This window comes from Semicossyphus pulcher, unplaced genomic scaffold, assembly GCF_022749685.1.
Source record: "Semicossyphus pulcher isolate SPU_LCO1_2020_fin unplaced genomic scaffold, fSemPul1.0.p SCAF_28, whole genome shotgun sequence".
In the NCBI taxonomy this organism is placed as follows: domain Eukaryota; kingdom Metazoa; phylum Chordata; class Actinopteri; order Labriformes; family Labridae; genus Semicossyphus; species Semicossyphus pulcher.
Window position 1 is genome coordinate 5225388 of NW_027211702.1, and position 25150 is coordinate 5250537.

The following is a 25150-nucleotide window of genomic DNA, read 5'->3' on the forward strand; positions in this document are numbered from 1 at the left end:
TTTAGTATTGCATTTTCTTGAGTTGTGGATGATTTTTAAGGTAATTTCACTGAAACCATCTTGAAAGAATGAAGAATTTCAAACGGGATCCGGGGTTTGACTGAGAAAAAAATTTACAAATTAAATTAAATACATTTAGAATACATTATCAGTGAGTGATACATGCTTTTATATCAGCCGGCTCCCTGTTCGTTTGAGGATAAACTTCAGATTTTAAAGTTCGATTTAAAATCTTTGAATGTGTAAGCACCTCCCTACATGTCTGACCTCTTGCATGTCTATACCCACTCGACATATTTAAGGTTCGCTAATCAGTTTTTTCTTGTTCCTAAGACGAGGCTGAAAACCAGCGGTGACCCCGTGTTACCAACCTTTAAATCACGCCTACAAAAGTTATTTTTATTCTTAGGCTTTAACCCACCTGAGAGTTGTGCTTTTCTCTCTGTCTGTCTGTGTCTTTTTATTGTTATTATATTATTATTATATATTATTATTGTATTGTATTTTTTATGTATTTTACTGCGTTTTTATTTCTGCTTTTTAATTCACTGTGCAGCACTTTGGTAAACTTTTTAAAAAGAGTTATATAAATAAAATGGATTGGAGAATAAAATCAATTAATGAATTAAAAAAGATTCTATGTTTAAAATGTATTGGGTACTTGAAAAAAATTACAAAGGTGAATTTTTCTTGAGTTCACCAAATCTAAATAACAATTATAATAATGATAGTAATGATAAAAAATAATAATGATAATAATAATAATGATTATATTAATATTAATGATGATGATGATGATAATAATAATGATAATGATAATGATAATGATAATAAAAATGATAATAACAATGATTCTGGTTCTTTTATCCTCAGACTTAACTGATTGTATTATTTATTTGTCATGTCGTATCTAACTGCATGCTTACCCTCTTTGTTGCACTTGATTTTTTTAACCCAAATAATAACAATTGAATTTAAAAGACTAAAAATTTTAAAAGACTGTTGTGTTTTTTCTGTTGACTCATCAACAACTTCCAATAAATAACCAGTAGTTGGATTTCTAGAAACAGAACACTGAGTTTGAATTTATTTATTCTTACAGAAATTACAAATACACATCTGGAAACTTTTGTTCAGTTCACCTTTTAAACCCTCCATGTTCCTCTCCTCTTGATGTGTCAGGACATACCCAGAAGTCACTGAGAGTCTGTGATTGGTTATAAGCATGACATGATCATTTGTCATTACAACTTTGCCCTCTTGGAGGGGCTATAACACAAGGTAACTGACAGCTTTTACACACCTGTTCTACCTGAACTGATTCATAAACTCCTGCAGAATCCCAAAACTTTTACAGTTTACATCCATATAACGATTAAAAAAAAAGATCTTCATTTGAAACGTTTTAACTGGAGAAGATTTATTCATTTCTGTCGATCGACTTATCAATTAAATGTTTCTTATGTGGCTGCTGCAGCAACAAAAGGACGTAAACATTTAGGTTGTGAGCTCAAACATGTATTGTAATTTGTAATAAATGTAGCTTCATACTTTTACTACGACCAAAATTGCATTTGATTTATTGTCACCATTTTCCAACATCAGTGGCAAAACTCTTTGCTTAAGATAACAATGATTAACGATAATCCACAGTGAATGGCATCAACAATAACAATGGTAAAGGTCAGCCAAGTCACGCTTACACCTTATGATTATCGTCTCACCCACCTAACCCATACCTTTCTGTTTACTTAAACTGAACTGAGGATTCGTAACCAACCCAAAGTCCAGCATAGAGTGGCTCTGTGAATGTAGTCTGGACCGTGTGGAGGAGAGTCATGGTTTCAGAGACACTGTAGAAAGACAGAACACCTGCATTGTGATCCAGGTACACTCCCACTCTGGAGGACTGAGGGCCTGAGATGGAAGTTCTGGTGTTGTTATGTCTGAATTGATAGGTGCCCTTCAAACACGCTAATGCCCAAGACTTGTCATTGTACCCAAAGGCCCTTTCATGTAGCGCTCCTCTCATACAGTTGTAAGTGACTGCTACTGAAACTGCAGTCCCACTCCACTCCACCTCCCAGTAACAACGCCGAGTCAGACTCTCTCTGCTCAGGACCTGAAGCCTGCAGAGGTCATTCGGGTCATCTAGGGGAGACATATTAAACTGCCATGACATCTTCAACAGATCAAATAATAATAGTCCCATCAGTGATGCTTTTCTATCTCCATCAGATACTAAAAGCTGACTGTTTGCAGTGTTTGCATCTATTGAGATTGCACGTGAATATTTCAAGAATTCAGCTCTGGTCTTTGGCTCTGCTTGGAAAATATCCACTGATCTCACTGCCTGTGAGATCTTGGTCCATGCATCACTAAGAACATCCTGTAGTATATCTCTGACCTCAGACACAGCAGCCTTCACATCCTCAAAGTACCGCACAGGATGGATGTTGATGCTGGATAACTCTGTAGATTCACTGAGAGAAGACAGTGAGGGGTAAATGTGGAGAAACTGGATGGGGTCCTCTACGCGTGAGAGCTTCTCCAGCTCAGTGTCTCTCCTCTTCAGCTCAGTGATCTCCTGCTGCAGCTTCTCCTGAAGCTCTCTGACTTGACGGACTTCGGTTTCCTGCTGGGATCTGACCTGCTGCTTCACATCAGAGCGTATTTCCTCCATGAGACGGATCAGCTGAGTAAAGATCTTCTCACTGTCCTCCACTGCTTTATCAGCAGAGCGATTGATAGCCTCCACCTCCTGATGAAGCACCTTCACATCTTCCTCTCTGTCCTGGACTCTCTGCTGGATGTTTTTCTGACTCTCCCCGAGCAATCTCTGTATTTTAGCCCTTTCTGCAGCAGCTGACACTGTGACGTGGTATTTATGATCTTCTACAGAGCAGAGATAACAGATACACTTTTGATCAGTGCGACAGTAAATCTTCATCACCTCATTGTGACGAGGGCAGATGTTCTCCTGAAGCTTCATGGAGGGGTCGACCAGCTTGTGTTTCTTAAAGGCAGGGGACTCATAGTGAGGCTGGAGGTGTTGCTCACAGTAAGAGACCAGACACTGCAGACAGGACTTGAGAGCTTTCAGCTTTCTCCCAGTGCAGACATCACAGGCCACATCTCCAAGTTTGGTCAAGCTGGGACCGGCCGGAGCAGCTTGAGGTCCGGTCTTCTTCAGGTCCTCTATGACGTCTGCTAGCATGGTGTTTTTAACCAGAGCAGGCCGGGGTTTGAAGGTCTGTCTGCACTGAGGGCAGCGGTAAGCTTTCTTCTGATCCTCTTCATCCCAGTGTTTTCTAATACAGCTCATACAGAAGTTGTGCCCACAGGGGATAGTCACAGGATCCTTCAGTAGATCCAGACAGACGGAACAGCAGAGTTTGTCCTGGTCCACATGAAATCCCTGCTGCGCCATTTCACCTCTTAGAGACAGCTAATGTCTGGACTGAAATATGTGGACTGAAAGGTTTTCAGGACATAAAAAGGAGAGCTTATCAGATCAGACTTTGATTCATGTCTGGAAGATGACTGGTGGGGCCTAAGGTTGTGTTTATAGGCACCTGTATAACTGCTGCTGTGATCAAGTTGTTCCTTCAACAATCGATGATTCATGTCACAATTTCTGCTTTTGAATGAATAATTTATTTGAATCAACAAACGACAATGTTAAACAATAGTTGTAACATACTGAAGGGATGCCAAGATGACACAACCTTTTTCCACAAACACATTTAAAGTCCTCTTTAACCAGCAGGGAGCAGCCACACCTGTGAGCCTGTAGATCATTATCCTGCTTTTATAGCAACTTGACTTTGTGCATAGGTAGCGTCGTGATGAGCTTGTGATGAGCTCAAATGCTGTAACAAAATGGACAATGTTTGCTTTGTGTTTCCTGTTTGCATTCGCCCATTTGCTACTGTAAGAGAACCCCTTAAGGAACCACTTTGTTGCTAGTCAGTGCTGTACTCTGCCCCATGATGCCCCCATGTCTAAAAAAACGTAGCGGAAGTGCCTTCATGGATGCCCCTGTCATGGGTAAAAACGATTAAGTGCCCCCTGGGTGCCCTACCAGTGGGTAAATGATACATGTGGGAAAATTGGCTGGCCTCTGCACAATCATTCATGTGAGACAATGTGCCCTCACGGAGCCCCTTTTTTTGCCCCTGCCCCTCAAACAGCCTGAGTACGCCACTGTTTCTAGTATTATTTTTTCTATGTTCAATGATACGACAGGAAAGGTATTAGGCCTAAATTCCTTGCTAATGGTTATGTTAGCAAGCTAGAGATGGCTGGATGGACAGATAGAGTAAGAGTTGCATAAATGCTAAAATGAGCTGTTTTGACTTAATTACCCAGAATTACCCAAAATGCACCTCAACCACCAAAAGTTCTTGGTGGTTGAGCATTTTGCATTTAGCTTTTTTTTTTTTTAATTCAGCAGCAACATCTCTTTTCCAGAAAACGTCCCTGTTCCTCTTGATGATCCATATTTTAATTATTTATATGAACCACATCCGTCTGAAATAGAGCCTGTGAAAACTGTTTAGTACGTTCTCTGGAAATACTTAGCAGATATTGCATAATGAATATTTTGTTTGGCCCTTTGTACAGAAGAGTCTTAGGGCCAGGCATAAGGGGAAAAAAAGATGAGTAAGATTAATTTTTTACTTTGCATTGCAAGATTGAAGTCGAACTTTCAGTACGAGTTTAAGCCAAATATAAAAAAAAAAAAGTAAAGCTCCTATGAGGAACTTTGGGTTTGTGCTGATTTTGGCGCCCCCTGTGGACAAAGTGGTACCTTGTATCTCTTTGCTGATCTTGTCCTGTACATGTGTTTTCCTTTAACATTCAAACATGTCGCTGTGTCGCTGTGACACCTCGGAGTCGATCGCGCCCATTCAAGTCAATGCTCGTGATTCCACAGCACGCGCCGCGGAAGCGACGCTCTGCTCCGCTAAAGATACGCAACGGGTCTATTTTGACGGAGGCCACTTAAAGCACGCGTCAAGCTGAACGGAGCAGATCGTTCCCAACAGGAAGTCACACACGAAAACAGCATAGAGCATCCGGTCATTTCAAAATAATCCTGTGGGATCGAGGTGGTCTTGTTTGCTTTTGTAGCTCGTCAAGAAGCAGCATTATTAATTTCAGTCCGCTTCATAACTAACTAAAAACTCCTCACAGAAGCTTTAAATTACAGAATAAAGTTAATTTAACTTTGAGAATAAATTCAAATGTTACATAAAGTCGAACTTTTAGTTCTTGTAAAAGTTCTTTATATTTATTTGTATATCTTTATATTTCCTTCCATTGAGCATCTATACCGCTTATCCTGTTCAGGGTGGCGGGGGGCTGGAGCCTATCCCAGCTGCCATGGCACATAAAGACCGACTTTTACACTCACACCCACGTGCAATTTAGAGTCACCAATGAACGAGCATGTCTTTGGACTGTGGGAGGAAGCCGGAGTACCCAAAGGCATGCAAACTATGTCCTGACCGGGATTCGAACCAGGAAGTTATTGAAAAAGGAACCATTTGGGAAACGGTCATGAGTTAGATCTTAAGTACTTTATATCAAATGTTATCATGCCAAGTAGAAAGACTACATTCATACATAAATTATAGAAACACAAGTAACCACAATGCAATAATCACTTGTTTCAGATTGCTAAATGTGCCCTTGGCTTTTATTAACAACCACATGATAAAACACCATCATAAGACGGAGAGCAAACTGCTGCCGACACAATCAACAGGAGTCTGCATCTACTGCCTCCATTCATTCAGTAATAAAAAGACATCGTCTGCGTACAGTAACAGTCAGAACAGGAATGTGTCGGTTTTGGCTGTGTGGTGAACACCAAGAAGCTGATTACAGGACTGGAAAACAAACATCTTTGGGTTTCTTGTAAACAACCATTGATACACACACACACACATAACGATTATTATTTTCATCAATTAAAGAACGGGTGATTCAACGTCTATGAAGAAGAAGAAACTACTATAAAAATTCTGTGTCTTTTCCAAGTAGAAGGAGCTCTTCAGTTTACATTTAGTGAACATAAATTGTGACACTGTTGCTGAAGGAAGACAAGCCAGAGTCCCGTGCAGGATTCCAATAGTTCGGAACTCAACAGTGTGAGATACAGAACGAATGATATTAGCATCCAGCTTTGTGAGAGGCATTTAAAAGATATGAACCCAAACAGAGTTGTAGTCTTATTTAAGGGACTACAACCCCCACCTGTAAGGACACTTGTGACATTTGATACAGCAGAGGACAAAAGATCTTAAATTAAGACACTTTATCACATCTGACCACCTTGCATAGCCTGGCAACGTAACATCCCGACATCTACAATAAAACATTAAAAGAGGACATGTCGGGTTGTAACGCATTGTTTTAAAGAGAAGATTTGGATTTCTAGGTAGTGATATATAAGTAACAGATGCTGCGGTTTGATTTCATGTAGCTTACGGACTGATTGATTGACGGGGATATTTATTAACACATCAAGTGCTCTGCAGACTTTGGGCTAAAACTGTAAATGTCAGAAACATTAAATATTACGGCTCAGCATTCGGCTGCAGCAGCAGTGGGAAGGGGATTAAAATAAGGCTTTTACTTTAAAAGATCCTGAGTTAAAGAACAGTCAGTCACACATTCACTGCATGACCTTAAACCCGGTGGTCAAGTTTTCGGTGAGCTTTTTCTTATTTTTCCTTTGCAAGAGTCCGTGCATAGAGGGGGAACTGAAGGCAGGGGAGTCAGGATCACAGACCGGAGCATAAACACATCAAGAGCCGCTTCTTTTCATCCTCTGCAAACCAGCGATTAACACACTGCTGGTCAACCTTTCATTTCATAAAACTGAGCGACTTCTTTTACCGTCTTTTAAGGCACTAAAGGAAGAGGTCGTTTCTGTGCAGAGCTTCTGATGTTGACGATGAAGAGTGTTCCTTCCACTTCCCCAAATATTTACAACCCCTCTGGCCACAGTGCTGCTCCATCTCTCCCACTCAGCCACCTTTAGATGTTCTCAGCCTCTCTCTGGGGGACCTCTCTGATGCTGTCCTGGGGTCCTCCACGAGATGCCGGGCGCCGCCGAATGCTCCGCCCGGAAGCGATGAGGTCGGCGTAGCCTCGGGAGTGAGAGAAGGCGTAGGCCGAGCGGCGTGAACGCGCGCCGCGCTTGAAGGCTGATGGCTTCTTCTTCTCGTCCTCTTCCAACTCCATCTCGTACTTCTTCCTGTTTCTATAGACCTGGGGGATGATGGGAAAAAAGAAGGCGACATTAGCGAAACACTGTTGTCATTTTTTCACCTTTTGGGAAAAGAAGAGGTACAGGGTTACTTCTATTTCAGCTAATTACACTACTTAAACTTCATTTCTCATCCCGTTCACAATTCAGGATCCGTTCAATTTAAACACTTGTTTAAGTTTTTTTTTCCTTTTGACATATCATTATTTGGGCCTTATTGATGATAGACATGTTAAACGTGGATTTTTAAAAATGATTTATTAAAATGCTGCGGAAGTTGGTAATATCGCAGTTACACAGTGTCCAGGAATACACTGATGAAATTACTTATTACATGGCTGTCTTAAATACTTGATTCTGATTGGTTAATTGTGGCATTCCGAGGTCTGTTATTTCTTGATAACAGACCGTTGCAGCTCTAATCACACCGGAGGACTAACTGTAATCATATCAATCTGCCGAAAGAAGTCCAGTAAATTTGAAGTCGGTCTGTTTACGGAGGGAAAATGAAAATAGACAAAACAGCGGAGAGAAAGCAGAAAAGGTTAAAAGATATAAAAACTGAAGGCTACGACAGAGAGATCTACAAAACTGAAGACGGCCATGAAGTAAACATTAAACAGAACACAGTACGGGATGTGGCGGTGTTTAAAGACTGACTCCTCTGGTCCGGTTTATCGTGTCTTCCTTCACCATCAGTGGAAATGTTTCCATTTATTGTGAGTATAGCTAGCTTAGCTCATTTAAATGTGCGTAAGAACAGCTCTGTAACAGACTATTTTTAAATGTAAAATGAAAATATACTCATTTTTAAATTAATAAAATAATTTCCAGAATGGCAACGCTTCGCGTCGGGTCCTGCTCACCCTGTCGGGGTTCCATGCCACGATAACAACCTGCTCACTTTATATTATCCCTTCCTTAACCATCGGCCCAACTGTCGTTATGTTTTTTTTAAGTGGGTTATCAAAGCTGACATGATCATGATTACTCTTGGTTGTATTCTCACACCTTTTTTTACCGTCCTCCTCCCATTTGCTAAAATGACATCTGGTTTGCAGTCTACTGTTTGACTTCAGCATGAAGCCCTCTACAGACGATGACACTCGATCTTGTATAATATCAGGTGTAACTGTAACACCGGTGTTACAAGTTTAGTACCCTGTGGGAAATGTCCTGTTACATCCCTATTGGTTATAAACAGACTTTGTTCTATTTTGGGCACACAAAGGGAGATGTAAAGTAATGTGTTTTTCAATGCTGTGTCCATCCTTGTGTAAATATATAAAAAAAAGGTTATGTCACATCCACTTCCTCCTCTTTTAAGGAATTATTCAGAAAGGCCCCGCACCAGGTTGTAAGCATGACCCCCTCAGGTCTCACCTTGTCTCCTACAGAGGGCCAGATGGTTTTATGGAGGAACTGAATGCAGATGACGGGCAGCAGGCTGATTCCCACAGTCAGGATGATGGTTAACCACAGGTAGGGCTGCCGCAGAGCGTTCGATGCTGCACCTACAAGACAAATATTACTGTTAAGAGAGTTTGGTTTAGCAGTTGGTTCGAGACTAATCGACAGTCTGTAAGATTCAAATTCTGCCAGTTTAATCTGACATACAGTGTGGGAAGATCAAACGCTGTTATAAACACAGTACATGTGATTTGACTCGAGTGAGAAGGCTTATTTGTTGTCCTTTTTTTTTTAATAGACTGAAAACACACCAGTCTTGCTGAATTAGCTGTTGTGACGCCAGGCAGACTTAACTTAGCACCCACTCATGTTTAAGCATTGAGATAATTTACACGTGTGAGTTATATACAGATTTAATGCACACTTTTTATAAATAGAGAAATGAGCTCTAGAGACCAAAACAGTTCTTTGTACCAGCCTGTAAACAAGTTGGGCGTTTTAACATGGTTCCAGATGGGGTCTGACTTGCTTTTGGAGCCATCCTCAAGTGGCCACATGAGGAACTGCAGTTGTTGGCACTAAGGCATCCATTTTTTTGCCCTGGAGGTTCCTGCTTTTGTGATATTCAAAGTGCGACAGGTTTAATGTCGCAGTTGCAAAGCTATGATTACAAAATAGCTGCTCATGTTCAGTTTAGTGAGGGCTATAATAGTGCGGCTTTGGTGTTTTGAAACAGCCGATTTCAATAAAAGACAAACTTTCTTCATTTTTACAGCTTTTAAACCAACTCGAATGAAGTAGAGACGACGAAGCCAGACAGGCTTGTTGCAGACTGACCAGTGAATGTGAACGCAGAGGGAAAGATGACGTGGATCCCAGCGCTGTGGATGTCGAACATGATGCCGAAGTAGATGGCTATGCTGCCCAACACTGCAAAGCAGTTTACGAAGGTCCAGTAGGAGGTGTCGAGAGAGATCTAAGAAACGAGAGGTAAAGAAGATAACAGAGGTCAGCCGGTCATTCACACATCAAATCAATACATGCACATCTTCTAAACCTGTTTACATGCAGTTTTATTCTTATATTAGGGTTGGAAAAGTAATCTTATTTCACAATAATGTATCATATGTATTCTGATTCAAATAAGACTTCAAAACATATATCGATGTTTCCTTTTTATAAACCTAAAGCTAAAACACTTCCACTCATCACAAAGATAAATATCAAACCTTCCCAATCCGCTCTGTAATTTTAATTGCAGCTGATGTGCGACTCACCTGTAGGTTGACTATGAAAACGAGTGACGAGGCGGTGACGACGGCTAAGGACTGGTAGTCGGAGGGGGCTTCTCCGTCCTGCCCCATGGTCTGTAGGAAGGCTCCGTAGGGGATGAAGAAGATGATGAGCGAGACAAAGATGCCGTGGAACAAGCTGATGAAGAAGTTCCTGTAGTTGAATAACACCCCCTGCTGGCCGGGAAGGTAGAGCTTTGGGAACTTGAGGCTCAGTTTATCGTTAACATCCTGCAGGAGGAGGAGGAGGAAGAAAAAGGATTAAATGACTGGCTGACTTTTTGTTTCTCTCTTCTTGAGCAGAAAAGGATGAAAAATGTGTGAGGTTGTAAGTGTCAAAATTACAGAAACAGAACAGAGACGGCAATAGACTAGAGCTATTCCCAACAATTATTCTTTAAATTATTCATTTAGACTCCAAATATCCAATATGTTTCAGCTCGAACTGACGCAGCGAGTAGCTTCTCGTTTTCTTGTATGTCGGACATGACATACCCTGTGGTCGTGGAAAAGATATTACTCTGTTTCAGAAGGGTGAAAGTGTTGGCCTGCATCAAGCAAAGAAACCAACTAAGGAGATGCTGAAACTACTAAAACTGGGTGAAGAACTGTCCAACATTATTAAAACCTGGAATGACAGAGGTGAGCCATCATCTTCAAGGAAGAAATGGGGTCAATCTTGAATGACCGTGAACGGAGATCACTCGTAAAAAAAATCAACAGCAAAAATCTGTTTAATAGTGAAAGTAAGAGCATGTCCACACGCACAATCCGAGGAGAACTCAAGGGATCGGGACTAAACAGCTGTGTAGCCTTAAGAAAACCACTCATCAGTGAGGCTGATCGGAAGAAAATGCTTCAGTCTGCTAGGGAGCATAAAGATTGGACTGGAGCGATGGAAAAAGGTCATGTGGTCTGACGAGTCCAGATTGACCCTGTTCCAGAGTGATGGCCGCATGAGGGTGAGAAGAGAGGCGGATGAAGTGACGCACCCATCAGGCCTCGTGCCTACCGTACACGCCTGTGGGGGCAGTGTAATGACCTGGGGTCGCTGCAGCTGGTCAGGTCGAGGTTCAGCAACGTTATGTGCCCAAAAAGGTCAACTGAATATACCGAATGGGATGTGCTGGTGAAGACTTCACGCAGCGACCCGACTCTCCAATCATCAATACAAGATCTTGGCGAAAAATAAATGCAACTCTGGACGGAAATAAATGTTGTGACATTGCATGAGCTTATCAAAACGATGCCACGGCGAAAACGTGCCGTAATCAAAGCTAAAGACGGTCCAACGAAATATTAGAGTGTGAGACAACTTTGTGACTTTTTTTTTTGGCCAGGCAGTGTATGTAAAGAAAGAGTAGGACTGTACTTTCCCTTTAATTTTCTATCAACCCGTGCAGCTGTAACTGTTCTGTCTTTACCTGGTCAAGAAGTCCGACAAGTAGAACAGGTAAGCTGCTGTAACAGAGATTGTAGAGAGTGATGAACCAGTCTTCATAGGCGACCTGCAGACAGGGGAACAATCATTTAGTGTATCTCTTATGCTAGCAGGTTGTGACAGATGACAAGCGAAGATTGATTTCTCTATCTGGTAAAAAAATTACGCATTTAAGTAACAAAATGTTCAGGGCTAAAAAATCCTTTTGACCGGGGCGAATGCTGCAGAGCTGCTGACCTGGGAGGAGTATCCGCTGAAGAAGGAGTACCAGAAGTGGACCAGTGTGAAGGCGAAGTTCTTGAAGAAGAAGAAACGCAGGAACTTGCACATTCGGATGTAGGACCAGCGTCCGTGCACCAGCAGGAGGCGCTGCAGGTAACGGAACTGAGCGAAGGCGTAGTCGCTGGACATGACGGCCTGCATCCCCTCCTGACCGCTGATCCCAACACCGATGTCTGCAGCTGGAGGGAAGAAGATCAGGAGAGGGGTTAAAGAGGATCAACTGGAAAAGAAAATGTGTCCTTTAACGTGAGCAGAGTTCCCTTGTGTCCTTACTCTTGATCATGTTGACGTCGTTGGCGCCGTCTCCGATGGACAGCGTCACAGCTTTCTTGTACTTCTTCACCAAGCTCACCACGTTAGCCTTCTGCTTGGGCGTGACGCGACAGCAGATGACCGCCTCGCACTCACAGGCCATGTCCACAAAGTCGATCTGTAGAGACATTTCACCACGTTTGTTATCACGTAAACCATCATGAAATGGACTTCAGTCATGTCTCACTTTCATCTCTTCATTAGTACCTGTCTCATCTCCTTCTCCCAGTCGTCCATCGGCTGTCCGTCCTGAGGGCTAGTGGGAGGTGGTCGCTTTCCCAGGCGGCGAAGACGCAGGCGACGGCGTTTCTTCTTCTTTTCATACAGAATCTCGTTCTGAGATGGTAAGAGACAAAATATATCAGTACAAATCAACTTGTTGGCTGGTGGGCTGCTTTTCTCAACACTAAAATTAATCATTTATCATCATTTTAAAATCAATGTTTAAGGGAAATACTGCTATTTCTAAATCTGGGCCCCATTTTTACTGATCTAAATGACTAAGCCATGAAACACGCTGTCATGGCTGCAACATCATCATTCTGTGCAAATGCACACAAACGACCATGTCCACTAAAAGTTCTTGTTCTTCAACGTGTCTGACATTATTACAGAACAGTACCTTTAAAGATTTTCATGTAAATAAATGTCTGTTAAGTCTCTATCGCCGAATGAGGTGACACAATGGTGATTGAGCATATTCCCGCTGATGAAAGACTTTGCCTTTGCAGTATTACAGACTGGGTGTGGAAAAAAATCACAAGCGGTGCCCAGATACAACTTCAACAATAAGTGAAAATCCAAAGAACAAGAAACAAACTCGACGCTCAGATGAAGCAAACAGTCTGAAAAGGAAAGCGACCGTCAGCCAGGAAAATCAAGAGTTACAACCGGAGCCAACTGTGGACGTCACACATGCAACACTGTCTGGATATCTGTGTGCTCCCGCAGTTACAGTTTATCGCCATAGGTGGCGCCAAAGAGAACGTAACAGAGATCTTCGAGATTACCACTTTAAGTAATTTGGACCATACTATATGACAAAAAGGGGCCATTCTTGAAGAGAACTCACCAGCCATCCTCCGGTGATGACAAGAGCGTTTTTGCCGGGCGCAGGGAAGAACGGCTCCACAGGTCTCTTTTTGCCTCGCCGGAGAGTCGGAGGCTCGTTTCTCCTGTTGGTCTGGCGAATCCTCAGCTTGTCACTGGAGACACGAGAACATCAGATATAAGCTTTTACTTTAGATTTCTGTAAGATTGAGGCCCTAAATAAAGACACCTAAACAGTCTCCCCGCTGACAGTCGCTGTATTACACATTTCACATAAACTCACTTGACGTCTTCTCCGTAGTGGATCTGCATGTCGTCTGTCAGAAGGCAGCAGGAAAATCCGATGTTCTCCGCCGTTTCTGGGGTAAAGAGAAAACACATTTAGAGAAGAGGAAACAGAAGCAGGACAAGTTCTGATCATGTGATTGTGATTCAGAAAAGCAAACCGAAATTACTGCAAAAACATCAGAAAAAACACTGCTACATGATTACAGGTTAACTAACTGACTCCTCTGTGTTCTGAGCTCATGGTACCTTTCTTATCTCCAGTCAGGACCCAGATCTTGATGTCGGCCTTGGCCAGTTTGGCGATGGTCTCTGGCACTCCGTCCTGCAGTTTGTCCTCGATGGCCGTCGCCCCGATGAGCTGAACAGAAGGAAACAGCAGCTTAGAAGTGGCTGGGACTTTTTTTATAGCTTTGAAGGAATTTTAAGAATATTTTACTCCTCTGATGTCAAAGATAGAAAGGTAAAAGTATGGAGAAAAACAACAAAGAGAAGCTAAGTGTGCTTAAATCAGCTTCTAAAGCCTCTTCAAGGTGAGTAGAAATAAGAGAAAAACAACACAGAGTAAAGCTTTTTTAGAAATTGTAATTTTCCGTTAAAATAATACACTTTTTTTTTGCATATGTAACGCATAAATTGTGACCTATATGCCAGTATGTAGCTAAACAATGGCAAAAAAGTCGTCTGTCAATATATCGGCACCCTCGGAGCCCATCAGCTAGTGTCTGTTGATGATGACGAACGTTTCGGGCATGTCCGGTGTAGCCGGCGTTTAGCAATAAGGACTTCTAGCCAAGACGTCCTTCTACGTGCGCTGCATTGTTTACAGTCCGTGTGTTCAGATCAAAGTGAAGTGAATTCTCCCCTCCAGATGTGTCTGCTAAATAAACGCTGTCATGTCTCGGTTCATTCGTCTCCCGGAGGAGCGCCCGTTCATCTGTCTGTGCTGAGTCTCAGTCTCACTGTAAACAGTAAGTTACACAGAGGCTGCACTCTGGCTTACTGCAGCGGGATGAAGCCCAAACAGAAACAGATTTTCTTGTGATCGACTTTAATTAACGGCTCTTCAGTTTGCTGAACTAACAACATCATGATGCAGATTAGGAACAACATGAAGCTTTGTCAGGTCTGTCCTCAAGAGGAGAAGAACAGTACTTTAACATGAGACATGACATGTTTGTTGAACGGAGGACGGAGCCATTGTTTTTGATGCATTCGAGGAAGTCGGGAAATCTAAACGGCTTTTGTGACACAGTGTCGAAGGAATTTGTGTCACGTTGAAAGTTTTGATCTAGAGCAGATTGTTAGCTGAACCTGCTGCAGATGTCTGTTCATAGAGATCAATAAAAAGCGATCTCGTTGTCAGATGACTGCCGATAGCAGCTGGCATGTTCTAACCGAGGACTGTGTTCCGCCTGCTTTTTTTTTTTGCTCTTCATTTTCCTGCATACACCAAAGCCTGCTGACATGATTGGTCAATACTACTCGGACTACAAACATAGTACAAAAGGAAACCAGAACACTTCTACTAAAATTACCAATGCAACTCTTTATTGTTCTGTTATTGGAGCAAAAATAAATGTCCATTACTTTTTCTATTTTCCTTACTTCCAAACAAAAACCTGCACAATCTTTAAGTTGTGCTCTGATCATTTTACTAAACCCCTTTAATTGTTCAGATTCTTATTTTTTTGTTCTATAATCTCTTCCCAGAGGATGAGTGCCCAGCCGCACCTCACGTTTTGTAACAGTACAGTTTACTTGTCAAACTAACGCTGTTTTTCACTCACCAGCAGGTTGCTCTCGATCTGCTCGTACACGTGGTCGAGGGCACCCTCTCTGTCCGACAAGCTCACTTGTGCGTCTTTGTGTTTCCTGGACCAGTCAGCGTACTCGGCCGCGCTGATGTCTTTGTAACACAAGCACAGCGTCCGCAGGGTGGCGTTGGCGAAGATCTGAAGCACAAAACACAGGCCATGTATTCTTCCATAGAAAACAGAGAAATATATGTATATATATATATACACGCATTTCTGCAGATGAACTCACATCCAGAGCTGCCTGCGTGGTTTCTTTGTGTCTGGAGTCGGGGGAGAGTCGCTCATAGATGACGGTGTCGGCTCCTTTGCAGTACAGGCGAATTCGACCATCAGGAAACTTCACTGAAAGACAGAGAGGACAGAACATTTCAGTTTGGACTGAGTCTTTGTTTTGAAAGACACTTTGAGGTCTTAACTTGGCTTGTCAAAAGTTCACAGTCATGACCAGTCCTTAGTTTAGTAATCCAGAACAAGTCATTATTTGTCTGTCTGCTGTTGCCAAACACACTTTTCTCTCCTGTACAGACAGGTGAGTGGCTTCTGTTGGATTAACTGGCATTAAACTATTTTCTAGAAGTCTTAAGAAGTCTTAAGTCATATAAATGCGACTTGCATCAAGGTTCGAGTATGGAATCTCCTAATTATCTGTAAATCAGTCAAGCTAAATTAAAAGACTTTGAATCCATGTAAGATTTCTAGGCTTTTATAAAGGTATGGTAGCTAGCATAACATAAGTAGCTTTTAAGCTAGCCTTCTTGACTTATGTTTTATTAGATGTACGGCTCTGAACTAGGTTTGGATTTATACTATATTTTTCGGATTATCAACAAATCCTGTGAAAAGCTCAGAACAAACATGTGTTCCTTGTGTGTTTGGCAACATGCTACATACTGCAAGTCAGGGAGTAACTGCACACTTAGGGCCCGATCAGACAGAGCGCGTTTTGCAGGCTGTAAAACGCGAGGGGCACCACCGAATCATAGCTGTCATTAACCTAATCGTTATATTGTAAACTGACAGAAGGCCCGCCTCTCCTTTCATCCGATTGGACAAGGAGAAAAAACGGCCATGACGTCGGCCGCTTTTCTGCTTTGAGTTGAAGTTTTTTCAACTAGAGGCGCTCGGAGCGTTTCCTCAAAAACATGAGGCACACAGAGTGGAAAAATGTGAGGCGCTCTGCAATTACAAAAGAGCCGCCAGCTGCTAAAACGCGCTCTGTCTGATCGGGCCCTTAAACATGTTTTTGAGCAGTAATCCAAATTATATTGCTGTTCTCTAATGAAACACATCAATGCTATTACATGCTGTAATATTTTATTCTGGTTTGAACGTGCACCTGCATGCGTGTGTTTGTGTGTGTGTTCTCTTACAGATGATGGACATGCGCTTGCGGTCGGAGTTGAAGTCGAGCAGCGCCAGCATCTCGTAGGTCATCTCCTGGTCCATCTCCTTGATGGTGATGGTGTCCTGCGTTCGAGAGAGAAACACGTAGCCGAAGTTCCTGGCTGCCGTCACCAGAGCGCCCTCATCAGGAGACGCCGCCTGGTACACCAGCTCACCTGAGAGACAGAAATGAACCCATGCAGGAGGTCAAACTACGGCTTTCATTTACAGCGACGTTTCCTTATTTAATTCAGTGAAAATATAAACAGGCTTCTTCCCTTCTCCTCAAATAGGGCTTTAATGATCACCTTCTTTGTTCTCCACCATGACGGTGTGGCAGAGGGAGAGCAGTTTGAAGAACTCTGAAGCGTCTTTATCCTTCCTGGATCTCACGACAGAAACCAGAGAATGGTCCATGAACGGGAACTTTTTGTCAGCGTGCCGGTTCCAGCTCCAGTCCACCAGCTAACAGGAAAAATGAAAAATAAACTTGAAAACTAAAGCAGAAGCATCCGGTAATTGTTTGAGTTTGTCTTTAGCTTAGCAGCAAAGTGTGTTTACAGGACGTGGGCATAGTTTAGCGTTTAGGTTGTTGCCATCTTGCTTTAATTATTCAACTGAGAAGCAATTCTGTGGTAGGCTTCCATCCTATCGGACTTCTATCTGCAACAAGAGGAGTCACCCCCTGCTGTTCGTTACAAAAAGAGCAGACCAAAAGGCTACGTCTACTTCTTATATTCACTCTCTGCTTAAAAGTTGTCCAGAAAGTTATTTGTAAAAGAAGCTGTTTGTGGTTTTTACCCGTCCTCTGTCCAGCGTCACTCCCTCAGCAGTGGTCGGTTCACCTGCGGAAAAATAAAGACAAATCTTGGAATGAAAAAAAAAGACAGATCTACACATGAAAGGGGGCAAAGAAGAAGTGCAGTACATTATTAAGATGAATGCTGGACATAGGTTTTTCTGCAGTTACTTATTTTCATGACCAAATGTAAGGATATTTGACGGCCATTTTTAGCTGACTGTTGGGGTCATCCCTACACTGAGTAACTGACTGAGTAACTGACTGAGTAACTGAGTGATTGACTGAGTGATTGACTGAGTGATTGACTGAGGGATTGACTGAAGGATTGACTGAGGGATTGACTGAGGGATTGACTGAGGGATTGACTGAGTGAGTGACGGTACTTTCAGAGCCGTAGAGACAGAGAGAGTTGCGACACCGCAGTGGCGGATCATGGAGCATATTGGACCTCAACTGATGCGACTCTCCGTCTATATGGCTCTGGAGCCGAGTGACCAGCTGGGCGTACGCCTGGTCGTAACCTTACGTCCAACTTAGAGCTGAAAGTTACGACAGACTTAAAATTACGCCCTGTGCACCAGTTAGACTTAAGCCCTGTTTGTGTTGCAGCCGGGTTTATCTTTTACGCCTAGGATGGAGCAGGCGTAAGTTTAGAAAGTCGGACTTAAATCCACAAAAAACGGTAAAAGTAACAGTCACAAAACCTAAAAGAAAAACATAACGGCAGCACGTCTTGTTGTTTTACAGGATAAATAAAAGGGCATTAAACCGAGAGAGAGAGAGAGAGTCATCCTTGATGGGACAGTATGTTGATCTAAAGGTTTCAAAGAGCTGTCCCCTCAGCTGCAGCATGTGTCGGACAGACACGCGACGCTGTTCCCGCCCTGCAGGTGCTGACTGAGCTTAGATTTTGTGCCAGTAGGGCCTCTCAGAACAGACAGAGGGAGATGATAAATGTACAACGAACAACGGCATGCTTGATTATTTATGTTTCCTCATTTCACTATCCGTAAAATGTATTTTTCTTTCATTGTTTTGTTATCCATATCTTCTGTCGATCATTTGATGAGAAAGGTTAGCGAGTGGAGACGTGTGTTGCTTGGTAACAGTCACCGCTGTGCGAGTGTTCATGAACATTTACTTATAAATCCTACAGGTTCAAGTGAGCGGTTGATGTTTTCGTATCAGTAAAACAGTCATTGTAATAAAAGACAGCAGGTGTCACTTTCTTCCTTTCTCTTTTCCTCTCTACCTCCACAACTCTCGTTTTCCTTCTGTGCATTTCCATTGTTTTAACAGGTTTATTCACCAAACTCAACCTCAACAAAGGCCATGGGCTCAGATTCAGCATGTCAGACAGAGTTTGTTTTACTCTTTATGTTTTGTGAAATAAAGCAGGTCAGTACCGTAGGTGCGCCCAGCGATGGTGCACTTCTTGAACTGCATGATGTTCTGCGTCAGAGTTCCCGTCTTGTCTGAGAAGATGTACTCGATCTGACCGAGCTGCTCATTCAGGGTGGTGGTTCGAGCCTGCACAGGGGGGAAGAACGGATTTAATGAGAAGGTGCAGAATGAAGCACAGGGAGACGTTATCGCTGCTGATCTGCTGCTGCAACAGGAGCTACTTTTTATTATGTGCTAAAGACACTGTTAGAAGCAACTCTTTGGTTCTTTTTTCCTTGTAAATAAGAAGTTATAAACCATCTGTGGACAGGATATGAATTTAGCAGTATGCCAGGAAGGCTTGAATGCTTATAAAAGTAGTAGTGTACCTTAGCTGGTGTGTCTTTCTCTGCAAAATACATCTGCAGGTCCCAGTTGATGAACTTACTCTGGCCCAGACGGATCACCTCCACACTGAACACAAGCAGACAGAAAAGGGGTTGGAGGTTAGGCTGCTTTTTGCAGTTTTTTCATCAGTGCCAGTACTGAAACAAGACTTTCCTCCTTCCTCCCAGGAAAGCTGAAAATGTGTACAGGAGCCAGATACGTTGGTTTGGTTTAACTGACCTGACATAAAGAGAAATGGGCACCATGGTGTTGAGGACGATGATGTAGCCCCAGAAGCTGAGGAAGCCTCTGTAGGAAGCGTCCTGGTCTTTCCCGTCGTTCAGATACCAGGCCTTCGAGCCGATTTCCTCGTACCAGAAGGTGTGACCGATGGCGAGGCCGGCCGCCACCAGGACCAGCAGCACGAAGATCTACAGGGAGGGACCAGGAACACAGTCATACACTGACTGAGGAAAAGATCTAATTATATTCACCAAACAATAAACTTAGAATTGTGTAACCTGGAAATTTTAAGTTCTGTCAACTCTCTTAACTCTCTAAAACATAAGTGAGCAGAAGAGCGAGGAGAGATCAGTTTTAAATGTTAAAAATGTCAACCTGGTGTTTTAAATTCAAACTAATGCATCCTTGAGTCCAAGTCTACACATGTGCACAGGCCTTGCTGTGATATTAGTGGCGTCTCAAGCCTTCGAAGGTGGCAGTCTACGGAGGACGAGTGGCCGAAGTAGACGCTAAATCCGGCCTGAAATGAGACGGTCTGGTCCAGGGATTTCCTGTTTGCGTCACCAGCTGTTCCCGCCCCTACAGGTAGCTAGCAGGCTAACTAGCTAACATAACAAACGTCGCATAACTTAACCTATTATTTCAAAGATAATTTGTTTCAAGGTTCCCTTTCTTTTTTTTAATACATTTGTATCGCAACTATTCGATTAAGTTGAAACCAAAAACGTTTACATTTAAAGTGTATTTCTCCACTGCGTACGAGTCCACCATCAGCAATGAATCTTGGGATACATTGGGCTGTGAAGAATGCACCCGTTGGATCCTCTGTGGCCCGGGAAACAGAGGACGCATTTGTCGGCAGCATCTGAAGGAGCCTTCAAATTGGGACAGCCTTCGACGCGCCGCTGTGACGTAATCAGCCTTCACATACATACCTGAATTGGGACGGGCTAGTGTGTGTTTTTTGGGACTTTTACGGCTTTACTGAGTGGGATGACAGCTGATAGTGTCGGAAACAGGGAAAGACAGAGTGGGGGATGACACTCGGAAAGGGACTGAGGACTGCAGCCTCTGCACATGGGACGCGCAATTTAACTGCAGAGCTAAACGGGCGAAACGAAACATTTTTTATGTGATGATTATGACTGCATCTGACAGAGACTTACTGTGTAAACCATGTAGTTCATCAGCTCGTCAATTTTTGTCCTCTTGAACCGCGTCTTTCCACCGTTCCTCATGATCTTGGTGTCAGCTCCTACGAAAAAACATGTATCAAAAGAAACGTATTCACTATTCTGATCAGATTTAGTTTGGTAGCAATGAGGGATGGGTCTTGATTAGGTCTGTGACTGGCTGTTATTTTAATTTGCTAAAATTATTCAGTCATAAAATGTCTGAAAATAACGACAAAGTCTCAAAACCAGTTGGCAGTTGCGTCCAAATTACAGCGATATATGACAGACACATTCTCTCACTAGAAAAGCTGAACCCAGAGAACTCAGACAGCGTCAGACTCTTTTAAATTATGTGGATTATTATTCATGTGATTAATTCAAAGACTAAATTTAATAAGTCAATGATATAAATCGGTTACAAGAAATAAATCTGTGAACCTTTGCTTAAAATGATCACACCAATTAGCAAGCAAACCAGGAGGATGTTCATCCACATTTTCCGAATGCACTGTCAGCACTAAATTATTTTTATATCATCATCATCATCATCATGATCAAGTGTTCAGACCTGCGAAGATGACGAGGCCGTGACTTTCCTCCGTGTTCCTGATCTTGCAGCCTCGGAGCAGCATGTTGTCCAGGTCCAGCGGGTATTTCTCCCTCTGCCACATCATCGTCCCCGTGAACTTGTCCAGGCGATTGTTGGGCTCCTCGCACTCGATCAGAGCTTCAAAGGAGACAAGGGGACACGATGAGGGCTTTCATTGCTTTCAAAGAGTAAAAAGTAAACACTGTATATACTTACATGTCAAAGGAGTATGTGAAAGCTGATTGGGTGCTGTATGCTCTCTGTGTGTGTATGCATATTTTTAATCTTTTAGGCTTTGGTATTTTTTGATGCCGTTTGAATCTTTTCTTCTTTGTATTTCTGTACTTTTGTTTTAAATGTAATGCAGTTTGTACCCTGTGTTTAAAAAGGTTAAATATAAATAAGGACTGACAGCTACATACAGTTTAGTGAGAATTGAAGAATGAAAATGAAATTTAACAAGGTTATAAACACTTTGCATTATCCAGACAGTGGCCCCTTTTTATCATCTTTTATTGCTTTTATTCATCTTTTTGTTGTAATGCTTTATTGCTTTATTGCTTTATTGCTTTATTGCCTTATTGCCTTTCTAGGTCTGCCTGTTTTATCACTTGTATTGCTTTTAACTGCATTTATTCTTGTTGACCTTTAGCGCTGTCATCGTGTTCTTGCCTTTTAATGAATTTTCTAGACTACTCTCTGTTTGGCTCATTGTTATCTTCCTGAGTCCGTGTTTTGACTTTGTTTGTCAAAGCACTGTAAACATCGGTTTTTAAAAGGTGCTATATCAATAAAGTTGTAATTATTATTTTTTTTATTTTTTTTTATTATTATTATTATTATTATTATGTTACACTGCCAGGTCAAGGCAGGATTTTCACCACTTGTCTTCAATGTAAAACCCACAGATGGTGGGGCGAAGTCCCTCCGCCTCTTAGCCGACGTTGGGGGTAGTAACAGAGGTGAAACGGTGTCAGTGTCAACAGGGGAGCCGGCAGAACGACACAGTGCCGTGTGTATGCATGTGAGGCACGCTGTTTGTGTATACCACACATGCTTCCCTTACACAATGTAAAAAACTCACACTTGGGCGGCTTTACGCCGGCATTATTATTCTTCATTCTAATCTGCGACTCCTGCAGCCATTATAGTTTTCTTTACTATTATTATTCAATGGCACTCAACCTAAATGTTATTTTGGTTGTTGTAGTGGTAAAGGGTTAGGGTTAGGGTTAGGGTTTTTGTTTTCTTTATTAAAACAATCTTAGGTTTTGTTCTCATGTTAGTCTAAGAGGGATTACTAGTTATTTACATTAATGTAAATAAAGTTGGCTTATAGTTGTGAAATGTATTCACCATTAAATTCAGCCAGCTGGCGTTCATGCTGCAGCCTCTCATCAGTCGCTCGAAGTCCCATCTTAAACTTCAGGTTGGTCTCTCTGCAGAGGAAGAAAACACAAAAAGGACTAAGAACTGAGACTAGAGGAAGTCAGGTAAACATATTCGAGTTCATATAACTGGGATTTAGTCAGAAAGTGATTTCCTCTGCATGTTGTTCAGGATAACTTGCTCAACCCAGATAATGAAAAACCATTTAGGAAAACAACTACCTCATAATTCAGTCTTTTTTGTAATTTCCACAAAGCTTTGAATAACACAAGTAAAGATTATACTGATATCTGTTTCAGTTTAGCTGCCATTTACTGTAAAAAGGTTCCATTAGAGATCAGCCTGGCTGTTGGATTTCAAGGCGTTCCTCATTAATCACAGAATATACTGTAACGCTGGTCACATGAGGGAGTTTGGCAGAGGCGGTTTAGTTCTTGGCAAAAGCTCTTTACAAATTTACTCTTCACTGATCGGTGAGTAAGATGTTGACTGAACTCTTGAGAAGACCACAGAACAAACAGAAACTTATCAGAGCAAATAGCACCCAACCTGCATCGCCCGGTACATAATGTTGACATAGCAATACTTATAGATATTACAGTGCAAACTAAAGTGGGCTTAACACTGAATTGTGATTGAAATAAAAATTATAGTTGTTGTCATAAAGGTTAGTCTCACCCGTCGAGCTCAGCTGTTTCTACGTAACACAAGCTGTTTGGATTGGAGCTGGATAAGAGCAGGATGTCAGCCTGAAGAGAAAGAAAAATATACATTATAAAAAAGTGAAACTCATGAAGCATTCTGAGGAGTTTAACACTGAAAAAAGATCACGCATCTACTCCGGATGTATATCTGTCCTGCTTTAGTTTGGCTTTTGTGGCACAGCTACCTAAACTAGATCACTCTGTACTCTGTCACAGACACTGAATATCAAAATTGCATAATCCGAAACCATAAATAAAATTGTTGTAACTTGGCTAAAGTCAAAACAAATTCACAATACATTTCAAATTATTTAGTATCTTGGTTTAGCAGAGTCTTTGAAGTACAGAAAATGCTGATTAAAGTCTGAATTGATAGTTGGTATCTGGATCCTGGCACAGCCTTTGACTTCATCAGCCATTAAATGCTATGAGATCATTTACAAGAATAGTTCAGCGTCTTTGCTTGACTAGTTCAAATCTTGACTTTTAAAATGAACTTTCTTGTCAAAATGCATGATTTAATCTCATAGTTTTGCTTGGTGAGTGCCTCAGGGGTCCAGTTTAGGTCCTCTATTGTTTTAGTTTGTATACAGTATGCTCTAAATGTGACACTCTTCATTTCTTGGAACTTGGATTGAAAAACAACTATTTCCTGTAATAATAGCCAGTGGTCCATTAAAAGCTAGTCTCAAGTAATGGTTGGGGGCGTGGCTGACACAAACATATAAAAGGATGGTCCCAAATATAGGATGGGCGAAGGAGTGGATAATAGCGTTTATATTCTCATATATGCATTACAATCAAAATATACATGTCCATCTGATCTAATAATTCAACGAAATAAATAATCCAATTACTAATTTCTTGTTACATGCCTGTATTTGTAGTAAGATACATGTGTAACAACATGGCAGTAGCTACATTTCGAGTGCCTTACAAGAACTGTGCAAATGGATTAATTTTCCATAAAAACGTAACAGAAAATGCTCCGCGATAAAATCCCTTTCAAGATATTAAGGATTCTGTCCACTGAAATTCAAGGGGGCTTTTAATTTGAAATGAATACACAAAGTGTTGAGTAGCAACAGTGCAACATTAATTGTCAACAGGAGCTGATCAAACTAGACCTCTTACTATAAATGACTAATTATACTGGTCAAAGAAACAGAATTAGAAATAAAGGTGTTTTATCGTCTATGTATGCTATGCTACTCTTTAATGTACTCGATAATAATGTGGTAAAGTCAGGATTTCTTTTTTTAATAAATGTCAGCTTACTTGTTAATTAAAAATAGTAATCAATGTTGTTTCAATAGGTATCGATAATTTGCCATCAGCTCACTGAACATCAGTGTTCGGGGTAACGTGTTACAAAGTAATCCGTTAGAGTTCTAGGATTTTTTTGTTGTTGTTGTAACCAGTAACGTGTTTTTCCTGCAAGTCAAGTAATCCGTTATTTAGTTACTTTTCCTTTAAAGTAATCTGTTACAAAAAAGTGCTGTTTTTCTCCTTTGCTTTTTGTCGCTACAAAACAAAGAGAAACCCCGAAGCACTGTTTGTTTCTCTCCTACTTCTTGGCAGGTAGCTGCGTACCAGCAGACGGTAAACACAGCTGCGTCAGTCAGCATGTGTAGCTAGCTAATTCAGCTAGGGAGATGTCAGAGAGGACAGCGTTTACTTTGTGGAAATATTCACATTATTCTGAATGTTTGGGTGAAAGGGACGAGAACAACATGACGGTGAAATGTAAGCTGTATCTGGAGGATAAGTGCTCGACAGCTGTGAAGAGCTCGACTTTAAATGTGAAGAAGCATCGATGTACAGCAGGCTACACGCCGTCCTGACAATATAACACACACGTGTAACGAGTCGCAAAGAGGGTTTAATTTTTGGTAACACAAAAGTAATCTAACGAGTTAAT

The 25150-nt window shown here is 41.8% G+C and overlaps 2 protein-coding genes across 2 annotated transcripts in view; both read right to left on the reverse strand.

The window, feature by feature from the left end:
• Nucleotides 1-1747: 1747 nt before the first annotated feature.
• LOC138605038 (E3 ubiquitin/ISG15 ligase TRIM25-like) lies at nt 1748-3430 on the reverse strand. Its single transcript, XM_069677106.1, has one exon. The coding sequence runs from the start codon at nt 3428-3430 to the stop codon at nt 1748-1750; it is 1683 nt and encodes a 560-aa protein (XP_069533207.1).
• A 2883-nt stretch (nt 3431-6313) lies between these two features.
• atp8b1 (ATPase phospholipid transporting 8B1) overlaps nt 6314-25150 on the reverse strand; it is a 39422-nt gene continuing 20585 nt past the window's right edge. Inside the window, exons 8-30 of the mRNA XM_069677126.1 lie at nt 23204-23274; nt 22493-22575; nt 21116-21274; nt 20539-20627; nt 19370-19560; nt 19132-19216; nt 18766-18889; nt 17359-17402; nt 16866-17022; nt 16545-16733; nt 15404-15516; nt 15145-15309; nt 13604-13715; nt 13353-13428; nt 13092-13224; nt 12227-12355; nt 11981-12137; nt 11663-11886; nt 11409-11492; nt 9970-10215; nt 9530-9668; nt 8666-8796; nt 6314-7284 (exon numbers count right to left, since the gene is read on the reverse strand). Of these exons, the coding sequence (XP_069533227.1) occupies nt 7051-7284; nt 8666-8796; nt 9530-9668; nt 9970-10215; nt 11409-11492; nt 11663-11886; nt 11981-12137; nt 12227-12355; nt 13092-13224; nt 13353-13428; nt 13604-13715; nt 15145-15309; nt 15404-15516; nt 16545-16733; nt 16866-17022; nt 17359-17402; nt 18766-18889; nt 19132-19216; nt 19370-19560; nt 20539-20627; nt 21116-21274; nt 22493-22575; nt 23204-23274 (3135 nt within the window). The 3' untranslated portion in view covers nt 6314-7050. The remainder of the gene's footprint in view (nt 7285-8665; nt 8797-9529; nt 9669-9969; nt 10216-11408; nt 11493-11662; nt 11887-11980; nt 12138-12226; nt 12356-13091; nt 13225-13352; nt 13429-13603; nt 13716-15144; nt 15310-15403; nt 15517-16544; nt 16734-16865; nt 17023-17358; nt 17403-18765; nt 18890-19131; nt 19217-19369; nt 19561-20538; nt 20628-21115; nt 21275-22492; nt 22576-23203; nt 23275-25150) is intronic.